The following is a 19,533-nucleotide window of genomic DNA, read 5'->3' as shown; positions in this document are numbered from 1 at the left end:
TAATGCCTGAACAAAAATTCCACAAAACTTCGAGTCAACAGTGAAATGCAAATCTGCATTGATCTTTCTTATCTGCTTATTCTAGTTTTGCCGCTTGGAAGTATTAGTGAGAATTTTTTCAAAGGTAAAATAAAATGGTGATCACCTTTTTTATGTATAATTTATCGTCCTTTTTTTTCCTGCAGATCACAGATGTTTCTCTAGTAATTAATGGACAATTGCTAAAAGTCATCATACACAGTCCTGACAGAGAATAGTAAGAAGACTATTTCACAATTAAACAAGTTTCATCTTTGACTTCTCTATTTCAACGAACACTACAACATGATTACGGGGAACGATTTATGTTTTTCATAGTAGAATTTGGAATTGTGCTGAATGAAACTTGTGGGTCTGTAGAAAAGTTTGTTTGAGGAAAGTTTCATTTGCATGTTCGGAGGGGTGTTGGTGAATGGGGCGTGGTCATAATTAATTACAATAGAGGACGACATCTTCAATGATAACCAAATGACAAGCGCTTTAGTTAAACAAATAAGCTATACATGGTATCCCATAAAGGGTAACCCACAATCAAAGGATGAAGATGATCAAGCTATGCAACTTAATGACCATTTATTATGGTTTTATCATAATTTAGTCTAAATATCAAAGCTTTCCAATGATATCTTGGACTTTCATTGTTTTCTAAATGGTATTTGAAAACCCTCTTTTAAATTCATACTGATCGCTCGCTGAAAAGTACTGATAAGAAAGAATTCAGATATAAGCTGAAAGTATGATTATTGGTCTCCTTAATTAAAATTCCCTAATTACACAATTCTCTACGTTGACATTACCAGGCCAGTCACATGACTTTAGGTCATCATTGTACAAGAGACCCGGTGGGCAGGACTCCCAATACGTCAGGTCGGAGAAACATAACTGGTATTTGCTGCAGTCGGTTGGGTTCGGGTAATATCCGTCGAAGCGGCCTTCACAGAAGTTGGGTTGAACAGTTGCCGGTGCGTCTGTTGCCGATGCGTCTGTTGAATTGCCATGCATTGATTGCCGATGCGTTGGTTGCAGGCGGTGCGTCAGTAGTAGATAGTTCGTCGTTTACAGCATCGGTAGCAAGTGTATACAGCATTTGTAGAAGGTAAAAAAGAGGTGTATACAATAATAATCAATTATTCTAGTGCAAACTTTTTTAATCTCGATAAAACGTGTTAGCCAAAATATACGAACAATTCAAAATCGCTAATCCAGGTCGCTTTCATTTTGACTATTAAACCCTGTTTATCTGAACCAGAAACTTTGACAGCAGTCGATGTGAGTTGTAGGTGAGTCAGTAAAAGTGAGTCAGTAGGCCTAATTAAGTAGGTCAGTCATTCAGTTAGCCGTGAGACGATAGGCCGGCCCTTTTGGTTCAAGCAAAAGTGCATGGTATGACTGAACCGTTTACAAATCCTTAAGGAAAAAATGGTTTCTTGAAATTGTAACGTTGCAAACCATTGTAGTTCCAACGTAACAGTGGGGTGAGGGGAAGTGCCATAACTTACCTTGACCGTTCACCACGCACAAAGCCGACAGTGCAGCAAAGAAATAAAGCCACATTAGCGGAGCCATCTTCCACTACCTCAGACACTCGACCAAATACAAGAACAAATCGTATCCGACCCCGATGAATTTCCCAAGTTACAACTGATGTGAGCTGATCTGAGTGGATATGGCCTGGCGGTTATAAGCGGTTCACTGCAATAAATCACAAAACTCTAATGAGTAACGAGCCAAAAGAAAGGATTTACCGTAACCTTGAACGCCACACATAACATAACAGGGTATTAAAGTATACACGAACCAAATGTTGGGCAGTTGTAAATAAACATCTTTTGAGTCAGTCGTTTGCTTAACTATTTAGTAAAGCCATTGCCCAACGACAGTTGACTATTGAACCAACGTTGGGCAAAAAGTTGGGCATTTTTTTGCCCCAACGTTCTAACAGTGTGCCAGTAGGACCACTTTCTTCCAAATCACCAAGAAAAGTTGACATTTCGTGGTGATATTTTTTGTGTTCATGTTTATTTTTTAAATCATCTTTACTCCATTGATAAAAATATGCAGATTCTTCATCGACTGCCTCAAAATCCATCAGTTCGTATTCCATGGTCGCTAAAAGAAGAGAGTGCTTACCTTGTTATAGAATTGTTGATTACTGTCGGTGTAAAGTATTAGGTTGATGCAGAGTCAGACTAAAACATGTCCGTTCGAGTCGAGTCCAAGGTGATCTGTGGCCGGAATACTGGGAGGCACCAGGCACGTTTTGAAAGCGATTATTCATCGTTCAATTATTCATCATAGTCATATATATAATTATATAGCCCTATATAATTTTACAGTCGATGACAGATGGTATTGTTGAATTTGATCTGAGTAAATGAGTCGTAGAAAAGGACGTTGGGTCAACTACTGTCACCCAACGAACCAAGGTAATATGCATTAGTCTTGTCACAAGATGCATGCGTGTAATTTTTCATTCAAGAGTTTACGGTTTTTTTTTAAAGACGGCCAGACGAAGAGGCTTAGACTTTGAATATGTCCGATACCCCCATACTACTCAGTGTAATATTTTGCTCAAGTCGTTTATTTTAGACGAGTGGATTTAACAAATGACAAACCATCAACAATCACTAGTATTGCTAATTGAATTCTGCGTCAGAAAGATTTAATTTTTTTTTTTACATTTAAATGACACATTAAATAACGCTTTTAATGTGTCATTTAAATGTTAAAATATAATATGAAACTAAAATAACACGAAATAACATGGCTCTATTTTCACCTCGTCAAAAGTGCAGCAGAATACCTGGTTGGTAGCGCCTAATTTCTGCATTCATTATTATCTGAAGCCATTTACAATAATGCATTTTCATGTCTCCCTAATGTCACAGCCCTCCATAGAGGCAACATTTTAGTGTCGCAACTACATTATATTTGTTGCTCGTGGTCTAATTGGTAAACATACCGAAATTCGTGGAAGAAGGACTAGGGAATATTGGGGTAGGGCACATTGAAGCACAAGTCTATGGGAATGTCTTCCAAATGACCCATTTCCCGTAATTATAATGACCATTGTTATGGTTTTATCAAAAACTATAGGGTTGGTAAGCTTTCCAATTATATCTTAGCCATGTATGACTGAGTTCCATAATTTTCTAAATGGTATGTGCAAACCCTATTTCAAATGCACACTGATTGTTGCCTGCAAAAAAAGTGCTCAATAAGAAAGAATTTAGCTAAGCTGAAGTATGAGAGTAACGCACAAAACCGTCCTGTGCATTAATGAAGTATACCCATGAGCACACTTAATTTGTTTTATCAGAATTTTAACATGTAAGACCATTGTTAAATTAAATAGTAGACAGACAATTGTTTCATCTTTAATGCAAATTCAGCACGAAATAATTTTGAAAGGAAATAAGGGCACCATGATTGTTAAATGAGAATTTCATTATCACAAACAAATTACTTATTGCTACAATGAAACCAATAAGTATTAACTGATCATGGAAGTCTTCAGGTCAAATTGAGAGTGGGTATATATCTGTCTATGCCGGTGTACACTACATGTTGGCAGGGACCGGTTTAACAGTTGACATTATAAGGCCAGTCGCAAACGTTCAGGGAAGCGTTCCACACGAGACCCGTTGGGCAGGACTTATGGTACGTCACGCCAGAGGCACATTGAACGTATTTGCTGCAATCGGCTGGGTCGGCGTAAAAACCGTCGGCGAGGCCGTCGCAGAACTTGTCCGTAATTGGTGGTTTAGTTGCGGGTGCGTTGGGTGGCTTTGCGTCGGTTACCGGTGCGTTGGGTGGCGGCGGTGCGTCAGTTACTGGCGCGTTGGGTGGGGGCGGCGCGTTAGTACCAGATGCTTCGTTGTTCACACCAAGTGTTTACAGAAGGTTAAAATGGGGTGTAAGTAAGACAAAACAATAAAGAAATTTGGACTAATGAAGGACAAAGATTTAAAAAAAAAAATTATAATAATATTAATAATAACAAATTTATGTGGTGCATTTTGTTTTATTAAGGCAATAATTGGTGCAATAATAAGGTGTTAAACAATATGTTTGAGTCTGGATCCTGATAATTACCCGAGCCAAATTTCCAATAACGAAATTTCTCAATCTTTATTTCAAATGATGCTTGAATTAACTCAGATAACGGTGCATGGAAGTGCTTTTAATTAACAGTCAATTTTGCGAGACGAATAATGATTTGAAAAGCATTTTGTAATATTTAAGGTGCGACTGGCTCATCATGCATATCGTATGTACTACATACAATCCACATAATGATTTTGTAAAAGAAATCATGTAGCACACGTCAAATTGAAGTCGCGTTCTCGTCATCCAAGACCCGCCCGGCAGAGGAGGTGTTATCATATCGCACGCTTCACGAACCCCAGGAGGTTGATACGGTGGCAGTACGGCGCAGGTGGACTAAACCCGACCAATTACAGATTAATTTCACGCCTATAGTCACAGATTTAAAATGTGCCTACCGAAACCAAGTCCGCGGTTGATGGCTTTCAGCAGCGGCCACGTCTCGCCACAGATGCCGTTGAAATCATCCAAATCCACCGCCCACACCATGGCGCCGCCCAAGTTTTGCTTCAGCAGATAGTCGATCTTTTCAACACATAAAAAATAGAAATTGTCAAAATTCGAGTTCGTCGGGGATTTGTTCAACTTCTTTTCCACAATGCATTTTTGAATATAAAGGTGCTATATTGTTATTTTTTTGTCAAGTCTTATCGTTAGTTATATGTTTAAATAAACTACAAATGAAAAAATGACACATTACATTATAATAATTTCACGGACCCCTTCAACAAAGACATTTAAAAATTGGGGAACTGCTTTTGTCAATTTCTTTGTTACTTTGAAGAACAAAATCGTCAGTGACCATACCTTGACTTGGATGCTCTGTAAATCGTCGTAGCCAACCCATTGGTTGCCCCCAAAGGCATAGGGAACTTGACGTTGCGAATCCCAAACCCGTGTCAGCTGACCATTTTGGATTTGTTCACAAATCTGCGACGAAGGTTTTGGCCAAAAACAATCGCATATCCATTATCGATTATATTAAAATTATACTTCGCCTTTCATAGATAATATATAAATAATATCTGTATATTGTCTTTTGTAGACGACATTTTAATCAAGATAGTGTGAAAAGTCTTAATTACTAAAATTACAAGCAATTTTAGAGGGAAAAGTGGCCAAATACCAATAACTCTTAAACAAAGACATCAATTACGTTTCAACTTTGCAATCAGATAGACCATTAGTTGATAAACATTTTTGTTGTGTACGTGAACTCGCTTGACCTTTACTTCCGGGTCTACCGGAAGGTCAAAGTTAAGTGAATTCAAAATGAAGACTTCAGCCTGAAATTAAAACAAAGCAAAATTTCTTCCGAACGGTTTACGGGATGATCATAAAACCTAGTGTGAATTTGTACCATGTTACGAAGGTGTTATGAATTTTGTTTCGTCATCATGACGTCATGTAAAGGCAACGTGATGGAAGGGCAAATTTTGACAAAATAGTTTGAGCTATATCTTTTGAACTCAACAGAGTATCGTGTTCGTTTTTTTGTAGACTATGCCTTGAGTAACATTTCACGTTCCCGGACACGAAACCGCTTGACCTTTACCTCGGTGTTACCGGAAGTGCAATAAAAACTGAATATAACTAGGAAGCGGAAGCATTTTACTACATTGTACAACGTTTTACTATATTTGTTGGAACAAATAAGAAAGCGACTGCTTACAATAATAGTACTGCTACCACAAAATTTCATCATATTTGTTCACCATGGACCGCAAAATCACAACTCTTATAAGAACAAACCCAGGGGAGGATCCAGGAATTTGTACGAAATCACACAAAGCATTCAATACTAATATTCTAGTCGTTTTTCTGATTTCTTTCGGCGTAACTCGCATATCAACAGTGATTCTTTAATTCGTATACCTTCATGCAGAAATTTAATATTTCGACAGTGTAGCCACAAACTTTTTTTCGTTTTCTAAGTGCAGACTTTTATGAAGCCCATGCATGCAAAAGACATAAGCCATATTTATTTTTGATATTGAGATAATCAAATGTAGCATATATTAAGCTCCAAACACGTCATAGAGGCTCCCTCAAGTCTACCGATTCCGATTCTGACCATGAATTTAATTCTAATATTCTCGTCCATTTTCTGATACTTTTCGCCATAACCGATTGAAATCGCGCCTCACCAGTTTCCTCTCATATCTGGATTCTGAAAAATTAATATTTCTACAGCGTGTAGCCACAAACTTTTCTGTCGTAAATTCAGTGCAGAATTTTATTCTGCCTTAGGAAAAGAAAAAAATAACATAAACACCATTTTATGATAAAATTAGCATATGTTGCATAAGTTCCAACGACGTAAGACAGGTCTACCGTTGTCATAAATTCAGTGCAGAATTTTATTATACCCCTGCAAAAGACCACCAAAAAAACCCATAAAGGCCATTTTATCTTAAAATTAGCATAATTATGTTTCATAAACTCTAACGACGTGAGACGCTCCGTTAATTCTACCAATGTCGTAACCTTAGTGCAGAATTTTATTATGCCCATGCAAAAGATAAACACATAAAACAAAAAGCCATTTTATTTTAAGATTAGCATAATTCTGTTGCATAAACTCCAACGACGTTAGAGGCTTCGTTAACTCTACCAATAGTCCCAACTGGTGTGCTTGAGTAGCCATCCATGCAGCACCAGATGTGCGCTTCCTGATAGGCCTAGGCCTACAAGTCTTGTCGAGGTAGCAACAAGTTCAACAGCAGGTGGTGTGATTTTCTTTGTGAAAAACACAGGGTAATGGGTGCAGGGTAATGGGAGGGGTAATGTGCAGTTCAATTATGATTAAGTCACTGTAAACACAAGAAAATATGCCAGCCCGACCACTCTGCGTTTGTAACTCAACAAACGCGAACCTCTAGTTGTTGTCGTCGTCGTCGTCGTCGTCGTCGTCGTCGTCGTCGTCGTCGTCGTTGTTGTTGTTGTTGTTGTTTTTTTTTTTTGGGGGGGGGTTGCATTACACTGTGTACTTGTGAGAGATGGAACTCGGTCTGCATCACCTTGTTCTATACACTTACTTCGTAATAAGACAGGAAACCGGCTTCTCGAGTTGAAACGCCGGCCGTCCCTGCCCCGCTAGCAGGGGCACCTATGCCGGTCGCCTGGCCGGCAAGGGTGAAGGAGCGGCCATACAGACCCATCCCTAGGACAAGCTTAGAGGGTGGCACCCCGCCCTTCAGCCATATATCCACGGCATTGGACTGGAAGAAACAAAGCACAAGGAGTAGCTCAGAAGTAGCAAGTAGTAATAAATCATGCATGATTTATTATCTTACTCAAGGCAATTATCATAAGCACCACAGTGGATAAACATTGACAAAACCAGACTGTAATCAGATATTTATTATTATTTTTCAGGAGAAAGACGACTATATTCAGTTAAATACCGTAATAGATTATATCATTTGATCAGAACTTTAAGTAAATTTCAAAAACTGGGGAAGATGAACGAAGACATACCACAGTAAGAAAGCGATTGTCACCGACGTCTGACACACCAGGGTACAACGATGCGTGGTGGCCGGTAATGCTTTCCCACGAACCGCGCAAATCGTACGCCATCAAGTTAATGAAATCAAGGGAGCTGCATGCACAAATATGCCGGTATCAGAGCGAATTAGAACACAAGTGAAGAAGTAATATTCTTCACATTACAATAACGAAATCATATCACTCCTTTTAAATGTTTCGGCCAAGAATTGCAAACACTTCCAGAAAAATCTTAAGTTTAGTGTGCCTGTAAATTGTCTTTACACAGAACCTTATTGAAAGGTAGTGGACACCATCTGCAAAAAATGGTTTTGACGGGTCTATACGGGAACAAACGGTGTCCACAAAGCAAAGACATGGACACGACAAAACTAGTAAGTTACAAAATTTAACACGTATGGACCGTTTCATTTTTGTCTCAATTAAAACGAGAACAATAAAACATGTTGCGACAAAGGCAACATCAGATGAGATGACCGATGGAACTTTGGACCTCAATAATCACTATTTCAAATGAAAAGAATTATGAAAATAAGGCGAACGCTTCACCTTGAGATGGCCGCAATTTCATAACCGTTAGCGATGGTGGGTGGCCCCGCTGCGACTGCCGATGTCAATAGGAGGCGCTCTTTACCCGTGCTGGCTGCCTCCTCTTCAAAGGCTGCACGCAGCTCCTGCGATTCCATATTAAATCATTGTAAAGACATCATTCATAAGAGAATGAAAACAATTCAGGGAATTACCCTTGTGACGTAAATGACATGCTCCCCCCCCCCCCCCCCCCCCCCCCGCTCCGGTTACCGGTGACTTGGGCACCTTGCCAACTCGGCACCTGCCAACTCGGCATCTTGCCAACTCGGCACCTTGCCAACTTGGCACATGCCAACTCGGCACCTTGCACCCTCCACCCTGTGAACCACTTCATAGCTCACCAAATTCAGTTAAATAGTGTGGGCCTTTAATACATTGAAAGCCCATCACAAGTCCAAAGGCCACTCGAGGTGTGGGCTACCGAAGAAAATGTAGAAGAACCAGCCCCTTACACTGAAACAAGACAAGATAATCTAATCTCTTCACAGTATGAATTGGGTTAGGATGGGTTATTATGTTGAGCCTCTCTGTACACGGCACGGGAAACGTTGCTTTCCCCGCATTTTGTTTGGCTATGAATGTGAGTAGGCCTAAGGTACCAACCTGAACAAGAAGCGTGAATCGTTGTTTGTCGACAGCCGGACTTCCCCTAGCCCCCGGATACTCCCAGTCCAGGTCCAAACCATCGAAGTTCCTCTTTCGGAGATACTGGATGGCGTCTTGGATGAAGACCTGCCTCCTGGCGGCCGTCTCGACCATGTAGGTGAACGTCTTCGTCCCGTGCGACCAGCCTCCCACGGCCAGCAGGGTCTTGAGCCGTGGGTTGTCCTGCTTCAGGTTGTTGACGGCTTCGTAGTTACCGACTGACCACTCAGTTGACTCGTCGTTCCATTCATAGGGCTCCAGGCGGTTGTTGTTGGAGTCGCTGAGCTTGGCAAAGCTGAAGATCATGTGCGTGCAGAGACTCGGGTCCATGTTACCCGCGACAAAACGTGCCTCGCCCGGCCGGTACTGCGCCCAGTTCGTGAAATAACACACTATGTGGTGGTTGCTATTTTCTGTATTAAAGAAAAAAGTATATAATAATACCTCTTAATCACATCTTAATTTTGTTGAAATATTGTTGAGATTTTGTAAAATATTTTAAAATTTTAGCAATGCTCATTATAATCCTCCAATGCAGCAAGTAGTTTTTCACTCGAGCACCACTCACTCCAGTAATTTGATGCAACTTCTGCGCCTACACAGGGTGAGTCAAAAAGAAGGTGGCCAAAAAGCGTTTCAAAAAGATGCGGCTGTCTACATTTGATTGAACTAATATAGGGATAAAGAAAATGTCATTGAGTAGTTACTGTGAAATGTTCACGTACTTTGCATACTCTATACCCAAATTGTGTCTATTTTAATAAAACGATCACACAATTCAGCTGTCCAACACTGATAATTTACAGTTCTACGAACTGACGAATACCCATTAAATACAATAAAGCATATCGCAGCTCCTCCATGAACGAACGAAAACTTGCAACAGAAAACATACACAAATTGTCATCAATATTTCGAGAAAAAAAGAGATTTGACGACGTGTTTCTCAAAATGAAAACAAAAAATGTGACAATAATAATTTTTCAGTCTTCTCTTAAATGGTCAAAATATCATTTGTATTTAAATGTCTGTATATAATCTGTAATTTTCACTCAGCTCAATAGCCCAATGACATTCCATACAAATACAAATGATTTCATTTAGTATTATGCGTAACTTCTGATTTCATGGATTAATTCCAGTATTTTGTTCCGATGAGTGGAAGAACATGCTATTTTAAGACATTTATTCATTGGTGTATCACACTAACCCTCGATTGCTTTTTGAGAACAAAAATTACTAATCACGGTTGCTTTCTTTTCTGACTAACCATGTATAACTGAACCAGAAACTTTAACAGATGCTGTGTAGGACATTATATCTCCTCATTGAGTCAGTGAGATTGTAGGTAAGCCAGTAAGTGAGTCAGTAAACATGGCACAAGTATTAAGTCGGTCAGTCGGTTCGCCTGTTGTGGCTGAACCGTTTACAAATTTTAATGGAATGGTTTATTTAAATTGAAACGTGGCTAACCATCGTAGATCCGCCGTGAGAGAGGGGGGGGGGGGAGTTTCAGCAGTCAATTTATTATATATTGATAGCGGTGTAACTTACTTTGACCATTGAACGACCTCGCATCCACCAAGCACAAAGCGGAAAGCGCAGCAAAGAAAATAGGCCACAGTGACGGAGCCATCTTACTATGGACTGTCCCTGGCAAGCAAGGCAGATCGTGTTTGAGAATGGAGACCAAGTACAAGAACCAATCGTGTCTGACCGAGTGAAGTTTCCCAAGTTGCACGCGTTTGGTACCGCCTTTTCGTCACCAGTTATACTGCGCAGAACTTGTGGGTCTTAATTTATAGGCCTCCATCGCATTGTTTCATGTCAGCTTCGGGGAGCTGTGTACATTATCAGCCAGGCAATGGTATAACCGTGACGTCATTATGTCTAAGGTCTATTGTGCGTGCAAGTCTCGCCATGCAGTTGACTTCTATTTTTCACGTGAAAGTGTCGGTACCGTACCAGACACTAAGTGACATGCCCCAAATTAGTGTATATCTGATGGGTAAATATAAAAATAGGTTATCTATTTTATCTGTCTCTGCACAAAATTGACTGAACACTGACGTTGCCATGGCATAGGCTGTGTGGTGTAATAACACAGCAACTTTATAATGGTCAAAAACCTGTTTACAGTAAAATAATTGTGGCAAGATTTCATTATCTTGGAATGAATGTTTGCCAGATATAGTTTTTTTTACTTTGTGAGAAAGCGACGGCTGATGTCTTAAAATAAACGACAATACATGCACAGCAAGATAAATGCGGTGTAGGCCTAGTTGTCTGCATGGCGGTACCTAGTTTTTGCTTTCGTTATGGTGATTATAGCGGAACAGATGGCCGCAATTGTTGGTAACGTTGACAAAAATCCCAACGTCTATTTGAAGTACAACTGGGGAGGGGACGGGGCGCAATTTTTCGAATGTTGTGTCACGCTGGAGTCGAATTCATAATAAAACTGCTTCACTTCATATTCCACGCAACCTCGGTCCTGTGGTGTTCAGCAGTACGCGCCCACTGCTCCCCCCCCCCTCTCTCCCCCTCTCTCTCCTTTCTCTCTCTCTGACAAGGTACTCATAATTCAGATAAGCTAAAAGTATGAAGAGTGACAAACACAACCGTCCTGTACATTAACGAAGTGTACCCAGAAGCACTGTAAACTTGTTTCATTCAAACAAACCACAAAGGGGAATTAAATTTGTTTTATTTATAGAAAGACAAAAAATAAAATAGCAAACAAACTATTGCTGCATCTAGATATGCAAATACAAATTTATGTTGGTTTATTTATTTTCATTCAAATCGTGTTGCGGCCAAATTGCAAACATGTTACAATATAAAAACATTATACAGGCTAAGAAATACACAACGATATAGTGCAAAATAAGAAAAAAAAAAAAATTAGGCAAAAGTAGGCCCTAATGGTCTAGCCAAAATAAGAAATGATAATGACAAAAACTAGCACACGTCGGAATAAAGATAGATTATTTGATAGAATTGATAAAATAAACCTTAAAAGATGGCTCAGCCATCAGAAATAAGTTGTTGGGAAAAAAATAACAATGAGGGCACCATGATCCTAAAATGAGAATTTAATTATCACAAAAAAGCAATATTCTATTTGAACTGCAGTTCAAGGTGAGAGTGAATCTTTCTCTCTACATTTGGCAGGGTGGTCACAACCAACAATAACCCTCTGATACTAATGACGTCACACTTTGTTTACATGTGTGCTTTCTTATGACCGCGGGCCTCCACTGGCTCCATAGGAAAGTGCACATGTAAACAAAGTGTGACGTCATTTGTACAGAGGTTTATTGCATTCCAGTACAGGGCCCCACAGCTGAACTGGTACGTATTGCCACCAGCGCAGCGGTAGAACACTGTAAAGTCATGCGGCCGGGTTTCCTTTATTACCATGGCCTTAGTTACAGTTGACATTGTACGGCCAGTCGCAAACTTTCAAGGAAGGGTTGAACAAGAGACCCGATGGGCAGGACTTCGTGTACGTCAGGCCAGAGGCACAGTGGTAGAATTTGCTGCAGTCGTCTGGGTACGGGTACAATCCTTCGGCGCGGGCATCACAGAAGAGCGCTGTGTCCGGAGCGTTGCACGGGACGTTGTGAGGGTAGTTGCATGTACTGGACAGCGGGTCATAGTACAAACCTTGCCCGCACGGAAGATGGGTAGCGACCCCGTTGTTGCAGATGTAGTACATCCTGCAACTGCTTGGGTCGGCGTAATAACCATATGGTTTGCCTAGGCAGGTGAACGGTGTAACGGGGTCTGGTTCCGGTGCGTCAGTTGCAGGTGCGTCAGTTGCCGGTGCGTCAGTTGCCGGCGCGTTGGTTTCAGGTGCGTCAGTTGCCGGCGCGTTGGTTACAGGTGCATTGGTGGCAGGTGCGTCAGTTGCCGGTGCGTTGGTTGCAGGTGCGTGGGTTGCAGGTGCGTCAGTTTCAGGTGCGTCAGTTGCAGGTGCGTGGGTTGCAGGTGCGTTGGTTGCAGGTGCGTCAGTTGCAGGTGCGTCCGTTGCAGGTGCGTGGGTTGCAGGTGCGTGGGTTGCAGGTGCGTGGGTTGCAGGTGCGTTGGTTGCAGGTGCGTTGGTTGCAGGTGCGTTAGTTGCAGGTGCGCCCGTTGCAGGTGCGTCAGTTGCAGGTGGTGCATCAGTAGGAGATACTTCGTCGTTTACTGCATTGGTACCAATTGTATAGAGTATTTTAAGGCTCAAAAGAGGTACATAAACTAAGAATGAACAATAAAGAAATCTGGACTAATTAACTACATGGATAGACAAAACAAAATCTTATTTTTTTTTCAAATATAACTGATTAAATATTGTTGCCAAAATAAACGAACAAATAGCCTCAGATTCTTCACTCGGCGGAAAAGTCGACTTTTTCGTTAAAATGCATAATTTGAAATTGGTGTGCAAACCTTTGCCTGAACCCTTATCCTGCCTGTTTCCTTGAAAACGTAATGTGGCAATGCCATGAAGAACTTGGGGCAGGTTTAAACGTCGGGCCCGTATCAAGTCTGTTTGTGACATCATCGCTAAATTTGTGTGTGATGCGGGGAAAATGCTACAGAAACAGGAAGGCATTATTGTGACATCAAAGTTATCACTGGTTCATGCATATCATGCAAACTCAGCTAATGCCAGTCACAGGATCGAATATACCTACACCTACCTAAACCAAGTCCGCGGTTGATGGCTTTCATCAGCGGCCACGTCTCACCACAGTGACCCGTGAAATCGTCCAAATCCACCGCCCACACCATGGCGCCGCCTAAGCTCTTCTCCAGCACATAGTCCACCTTTTCAAAACATAATACATAAAATAGAAATTGTCGAAATTCGAGTCCCAGGGGGAATTCTACAGCTGCGAGAAAGTATCATTTGTGTGGGTTTGTTTATAGTCCAATCATTTTGAAGAACGAGTGTTGGCATATAGGCCCCATTGTAATGTTTTTGCGAAGTAATACATTGTTACATTAACCTGCACAAAGAGAAAAATGGGCCCCTTGACAAAAGAGATTGACATATTGCCGGAACCACCAACATAGGGGCTTGTGATAGCTCAGTTGGTAGAGCACCGGAACGACAATCGGAGGTCACAGGTTCAAACCCCGCTCCCCTGCCAATTTCTTGGTTTTACTTTTTTAAAAAATAGTCAGCTTTTGTTAGACTGGTGACCATACCTTGATTTGGATGCTCTGTGGATCTTCGTAGCCAACCCATTGGTTGCCCTGGAAGGCATAGGGAACTTGACGTTGAGAGTCCCAAACCCGTGTCAGCTGTTCATGTCGGATTTTGTCGCAAATCTGTGACGGAATTTTGGTCAAAAATTAACATTCGATTACCGATTACATAATCTGTGAAAATTACACTTCGCCTTACATAGATGATTTCCATTAATCTCCGAGGTCCAGGGCCTATATGTTTTTTTTTTTTGCAGGCGGTGTCTTAATCAAGGAGAGGTATAAAGAGTCTTTAATGTCATTCAATGTTTCATCAATGAAAGCCCGGCTTGTCTGCAAAGTTTTCTATCATGTCCACAAGCAACCCTTTATGGATAACTTTTTTGGGGTGCATTCAACTAATTGTGCATGTAAGAGATGAAACTGCAGGTCTGCAGCACATTGTTCTTTACACTTACTTCGTAATAAGACAGGAAACCGGCTTTTTGGGTTGAAACACCGGCCGTCCCTGGCCCGCTTGCGGGAGCACCTATGCAGGTCGCCCGGCCGGCAAGGGTGAAGGAGCGGCCATACAGACCCATCCCTAGGACAAGCTTAGACGGTGGCACCCCGCCCTTCAGCCAAATATCCACGGCATTAGACTGGAAGAAATAAAGCACAAAGAGTAGCTGGTTTGAAACAGAATAATCTATCACACGTTTAGGGGAATACGTCAATGTACATGTAATACGAATAATTCAATATTATGCATGCACGATTTATTATCTTACTCAAGGCAATTATCATAGCCACCACAGTATGTAAAACATTGTTTGTACAAACGACGGTTTTTGGCTATTTAGTTTGAAAAGAGGATATATACAAATATTAAGTAAGATAATATAATATAATTTTGATTGGGCTCAAAGTAAATTTCAAGGATATGAAAGATGAACGCAGACATACCACAGTACGAAGGCGATTGCCACCGACGTCTGACGCACCAGGGTACAACGATGTATGGTGGCCGGTAGTGCGCTCCCATGAACCGTGCAAATTGTACGCCATCAGGTTGATGAAATCAAGGGCACTGCAGTGGGCAATTGATAAGCATGTCGTAGTATCAAAACAAATTCAAACAAAAGTGAAGAAGTCATACTCTTCACATTAAATTAATGGAGTCACTTCTTTCGAACGTCAAGGACAAGAATCACAAACACTTTGTTTTCACAGAATGGCAGAAATGAAGAATAGGATGCTTGATCCTATTTCTCACAATCAGAAAGGATATTTTTAATATTTTGCGTTCCTTTTTTTCAATATTTGCAAATTGATACTTTAAGTCAAAGACCTTAAACGAAAAACATCAGATTCAAGAGACAGATGAAACTTTTGACCTCAATACTTATTTGTTCAAGTTGAAAGAATGAAAATAAGGCTAATGACCTTGAGATGGCTGCAATTTCATAACCGTTAGCGATGGTGGGTGGCCCCGCTGCGACTGCCGATGTCAATAGGAGGCGCTCTTTACCCGTGCTGGCTGCCTCCTCTTCAAAGGCTGCACGCAGCTCCTGTTGGATTCCATATTAAATTATTGTTAAGACACCATTCATATAGGAAAATGAAACATTTTCAGCAAAAGTTGAACATTTATCCTTGTGACGTCAATATACGGGGTCATTGTTATTTCTTGTTCTCTTTCAGTATCAATTGGAGACTTTTATTCTATAAAAGAAAAATCTCTTTACAGCATGGAGTATATGCTATGGCAATAAGGACGGTACAAATGGTTCCTTGAAAGAATAGTTTCTATAAACAAAAAAGCGTTTCCCAGCTTTGTTGAATTGCTGCAACGAAGAGCGCTATATCTATTTTCAGATTGTTTTTTGCTCCTTGAAAGTGGTGTAATACTATACATAATTATGTTTAGTCTCTCTATGCTTTCCACGCCAGTTTATGTTCGATTATAAAACGTTGCTATAAAACTTTATCATGCTGCCACCATTTTAGTCATGTTCCCTGTGTCCAATAACATTAACGAATGATATATTATTGTGCAAAAATGAACCAGACTATATCTGCCCCCAGCCTCGCTTCGGTTTATTACGTTGATTTGAATGGGGAAAAAAATCAAGATAGCTGCAACATGACAATGGTCTTGCGGTACGAACCTGAACAAGAAGCGTGAATCGTCGTTTGTCTACAGGCGGACTTCCCCTGGTACCTGGGAACTCCCAGTCCAGGTCTAGACCATCGAAGTCCCTCTCTCGGACATACTGGATGGCGTCACGGATGAAAACTTGCCTCCTGGCAGCCGTCCGGACCATGTAGGTGAACTTCTGCGTCCCGTGCGACCAGCCTCCCACGGCCAGCAGGGTCTTGAGCCGTGGGTTATTCTGCTTCAGGTTGTTGACGGCTTCGTAGTTACCGACCGACCACGCCGTTGACTCGTCGTTCCATTCATAGGGCTCTAGACGGTTGTTGTTGGAGTCGCTGAGCTTGGCAAAGCTGAAGATCATGTGTGTGCAGAGACTCGGGTCCATGTTATCGGCCACAAAACGCGCATCGCCCGGCCGGTACTGAGCCCAGTTCGTGAAATAACACACTACGCGGTAGGTATCATTTTCTATAAGAAAAAATAATAATTCTAGCACTTCCTGCAGATATTTCCAATCTGTTTATATATCACATCTTATTTTTACTAAAACAAATTGTTGAAATTCAAAAACACTAAACAATTGTAAAATTTTGCTTTGTCCAAATATAATCCTCCAAACCTCATTATGTGCATCGAGTCTTTTTTTTCGAACTCTGCTCCACTAATTTGATTCAACAAGACTATACTCGCCTATACAGGGTGAGTCAAAAGGAAATTGACCGAATTCGAAAACAAAATATGTAAAAACATAATGGCTCACCCCGTTTCATAAAATTAATATCGGGATAATATTCACAACAGTCAGTAACTAGTAGGCCTATTTAGGGGAGTCAGTCAGTCAGTAGGCCGTGAGACGATAGGCCGGCCTTAAATGGTTCCACCAAAATGTCAAGCTGTAACTGAACCGTTTACAAAATACAAATTTAAATAGAATAGTTGATTTTGTAGATTCGACGTAACAGTGTCAATTATAATATTGAAGTGCTGTAACTAATTACCTTGCTCATTGAGCGGCCTCGCATCCAGCACGCACAGCGCCGACAGCGCAGCAAAGAAAATATGCCACATTGACCGAGTCATCTTACTATAATGGACTGCCTGACAAGCGGGGCAGATGTATCAGATCAGGAGACCAAATACAAGAACAAACCGTTTCAGACCCAAGAAAGTTTCCGGAGTTGCGCGTTTGGTGTCGCAACTTATACTGTGTGGATGGAACTTGTGGGCCTGAATTTATAGGCCATCATTGCATTGTTGCACGCAGCTGTGTACATAAGTTTGTTTACACAAGAATGGTATTTGTCTGCAGTTAATGCTCAGTATGTCTCATGCGATTTTCACCGTTGACGGTATTGTATGTAATCTGTCTCTGAGAAGACCTAAGACGTATTGATGTCACGCTTTTGTTTACATGTGTGCTTTCTTACGAGAGCTGGGTGGCGCCTGGGGATGACAGCCACATGCTCCCCAAAAGCGTGACGTCATTGTGTCTTAGAAGCGCGGTCAGCACCAGCCGTTAATTGGGTGATAGTGTTACCTTACCTGGATTCAGGATGGAATATTGACTCTACACATTTTTATGTTTTATATTGTCCTGGCCACGTGGTAAACACACCCGGGGCAATCTATCACCAGATCCTAGTATGGACCATAGTACGTCCTTCAGAGGGGGTGTCAGTCTTGTGATCCTACTGGAGGGGTTGAAATTGGCGGGAAAACCCTATTTCGATCACCCCTTTGACCAAAATGGAATGTCAAATGGGGTTATGTCTGTGGTTTTAACGGCTGTTTGGGGCCTGGGAGATACTCCAGACATGCCAGAGGTTAATCAGGGGTGAATGGGCTGGTTGTGAGGGTCGGGTGGCTCAAATTACATGTTGTCATGTGAACATTCCATACAGACACTGGACAGTAAACATTAAAGGTGCTCGCTGCACATTAAAGGTGCTCGCTCCAGCAAGAGTTAAGTTAGTCTACTTTTACTAAAGATTAATTGAGACCTGAGACATAATGACGTCACACTTTGTTTACAAGTGCGCTTCCCTACATGGGAGCCAAGTAGGGATGATGAGATCCAAGCTCCCATAAGAAAGCGCACATATAAACAAAGCGCCGTGACGTCAAATATTACGTCACGTATATTGGGCGTGCCAGACACCATTACATTAGTCTTGCTTGTCTCCTCACCATGCACAGGCTCAAAATCAAATGGCTTTACATCAATTCGAAGCATTTGTTTGAAATGTGGAGAATTGTAATCCGCCATTTTAAGTGCTGCATCGCGTGGAAGGAGGCGCACCACCTGAACTGAAGTACGTGCATGTACCTCCAAAATTGACTTCATCGCAAACAAGCACCGTTCCGGTGTGGACGGTAATTCTGTCCCCCGGTTCAAGTGTCCGGGGGGACAGAATTACCTAGGTAAAAGTGTCCCCCCCTGTCCCGTTGATTGTGTCCCCCTCCAGGTAATTCTGTCCCCTCCAGTTAATTCTGTCCCCCCCCCCTGGTTTTGCACGCATATTACATTTTTAGATTTTTCCACCCTTCATCAATAATTGTCAAAATGAAACTAACGTTTAGATGTTAATCAACCGATCTATGTTTCTGCAAGAAGGCACGCGTAGTAATACTCAACCTATCGCTAGCGCGCACGCGCATCAGCCGCCGATACGCGTGTGACTGTCATGGCGGACTTCAATGAGGAGAATTGGCAAAATTATACGCGACACGGGTCACCGCGCCGCAGGCCTGCTGCTGGTGCAATGTTGCCCCCGTCCCCGGCCGCGGCCCTGGCGCGGCCCGTAGGTGCGGTATCGCGCGCACGCCCACCATGCAAATCGTTCGCTCCCGAAGTCGTCATCAAAACGGGAGTTGTGCACCATTCCCGAATTTAGCAAGGCGCCGCGCAAAAACAGTTAATAACTTCACTAATATACAGTCTGGGTGCTAGACTTGTGACGTTGCACGGGGACACATTTACCAGGGGGGACACATTTAACGTCGTGCAGGGGGATAGATTTACCTAGAGGGGGACAGGTTTACCTAGGTAAAAGTGTCCCCCCGGACAGATTTACCGGGTCACGACCCGGTAGATCTGTCCGGGGGGACATATTTACCAGGGGGGACAGAATTACCTGCCACACCGGCAACGCGTAAAAATGTGGAATTACTTGCACTTATTACGGTGTAGGCCTATTGCAATTGTGAACTGGGTATGATTTGAAGGTTTGGTGAAGGTAGCAAAACGGGGTGTTTTTTTTGGAGTTAGCGAGATTTGTCACATGGTGATACCATATAAACCT

The 19,533-nt window shown here is 41.8% G+C and overlaps 1 protein-coding gene across 1 annotated transcript; it reads right to left on the bottom strand.

Annotated features, from left to right (window-relative positions):
• Positions 1 to 3,587: 3,587 nt before the first annotated feature.
• Positions 3,588 to 17,506, bottom strand: LOC119723214. The gene is made up of 16 exons (XM_038193776.1): positions 17,230 to 17,506; positions 16,245 to 16,699; positions 15,520 to 15,644; positions 15,040 to 15,163; positions 14,553 to 14,735; positions 14,095 to 14,217; positions 13,584 to 13,710; positions 12,322 to 13,083; positions 9,461 to 9,487; positions 8,851 to 9,305; positions 8,206 to 8,330; positions 7,627 to 7,750; positions 7,185 to 7,367; positions 4,954 to 5,076; positions 4,545 to 4,671; positions 3,588 to 3,911 (listed from the first exon to the last, which is right to left on the bottom strand). Exons 1-16 carry the CDS (start codon positions 17,309 to 17,311, stop codon positions 3,622 to 3,624), a joined length of 3,435 nt encoding a protein of 1,144 aa, XP_038049704.1. The 5' UTR covers positions 17,312 to 17,506; the 3' UTR covers positions 3,588 to 3,621.
• Positions 17,507 to 19,533: the final 2,027 nt, after the last annotated feature.

Source organism: Patiria miniata, unplaced genomic scaffold (assembly GCF_015706575.1).
Source record: "Patiria miniata isolate m_02_andy unplaced genomic scaffold, ASM1570657v1 HiC_scaffold_16, whole genome shotgun sequence".
Taxonomy (NCBI): domain Eukaryota; kingdom Metazoa; phylum Echinodermata; class Asteroidea; order Valvatida; family Asterinidae; genus Patiria; species Patiria miniata.
The sequence above is the reverse complement of the archived record's forward strand: the minus strand, read 5'-3'. Positions and strand labels throughout refer to the sequence as shown.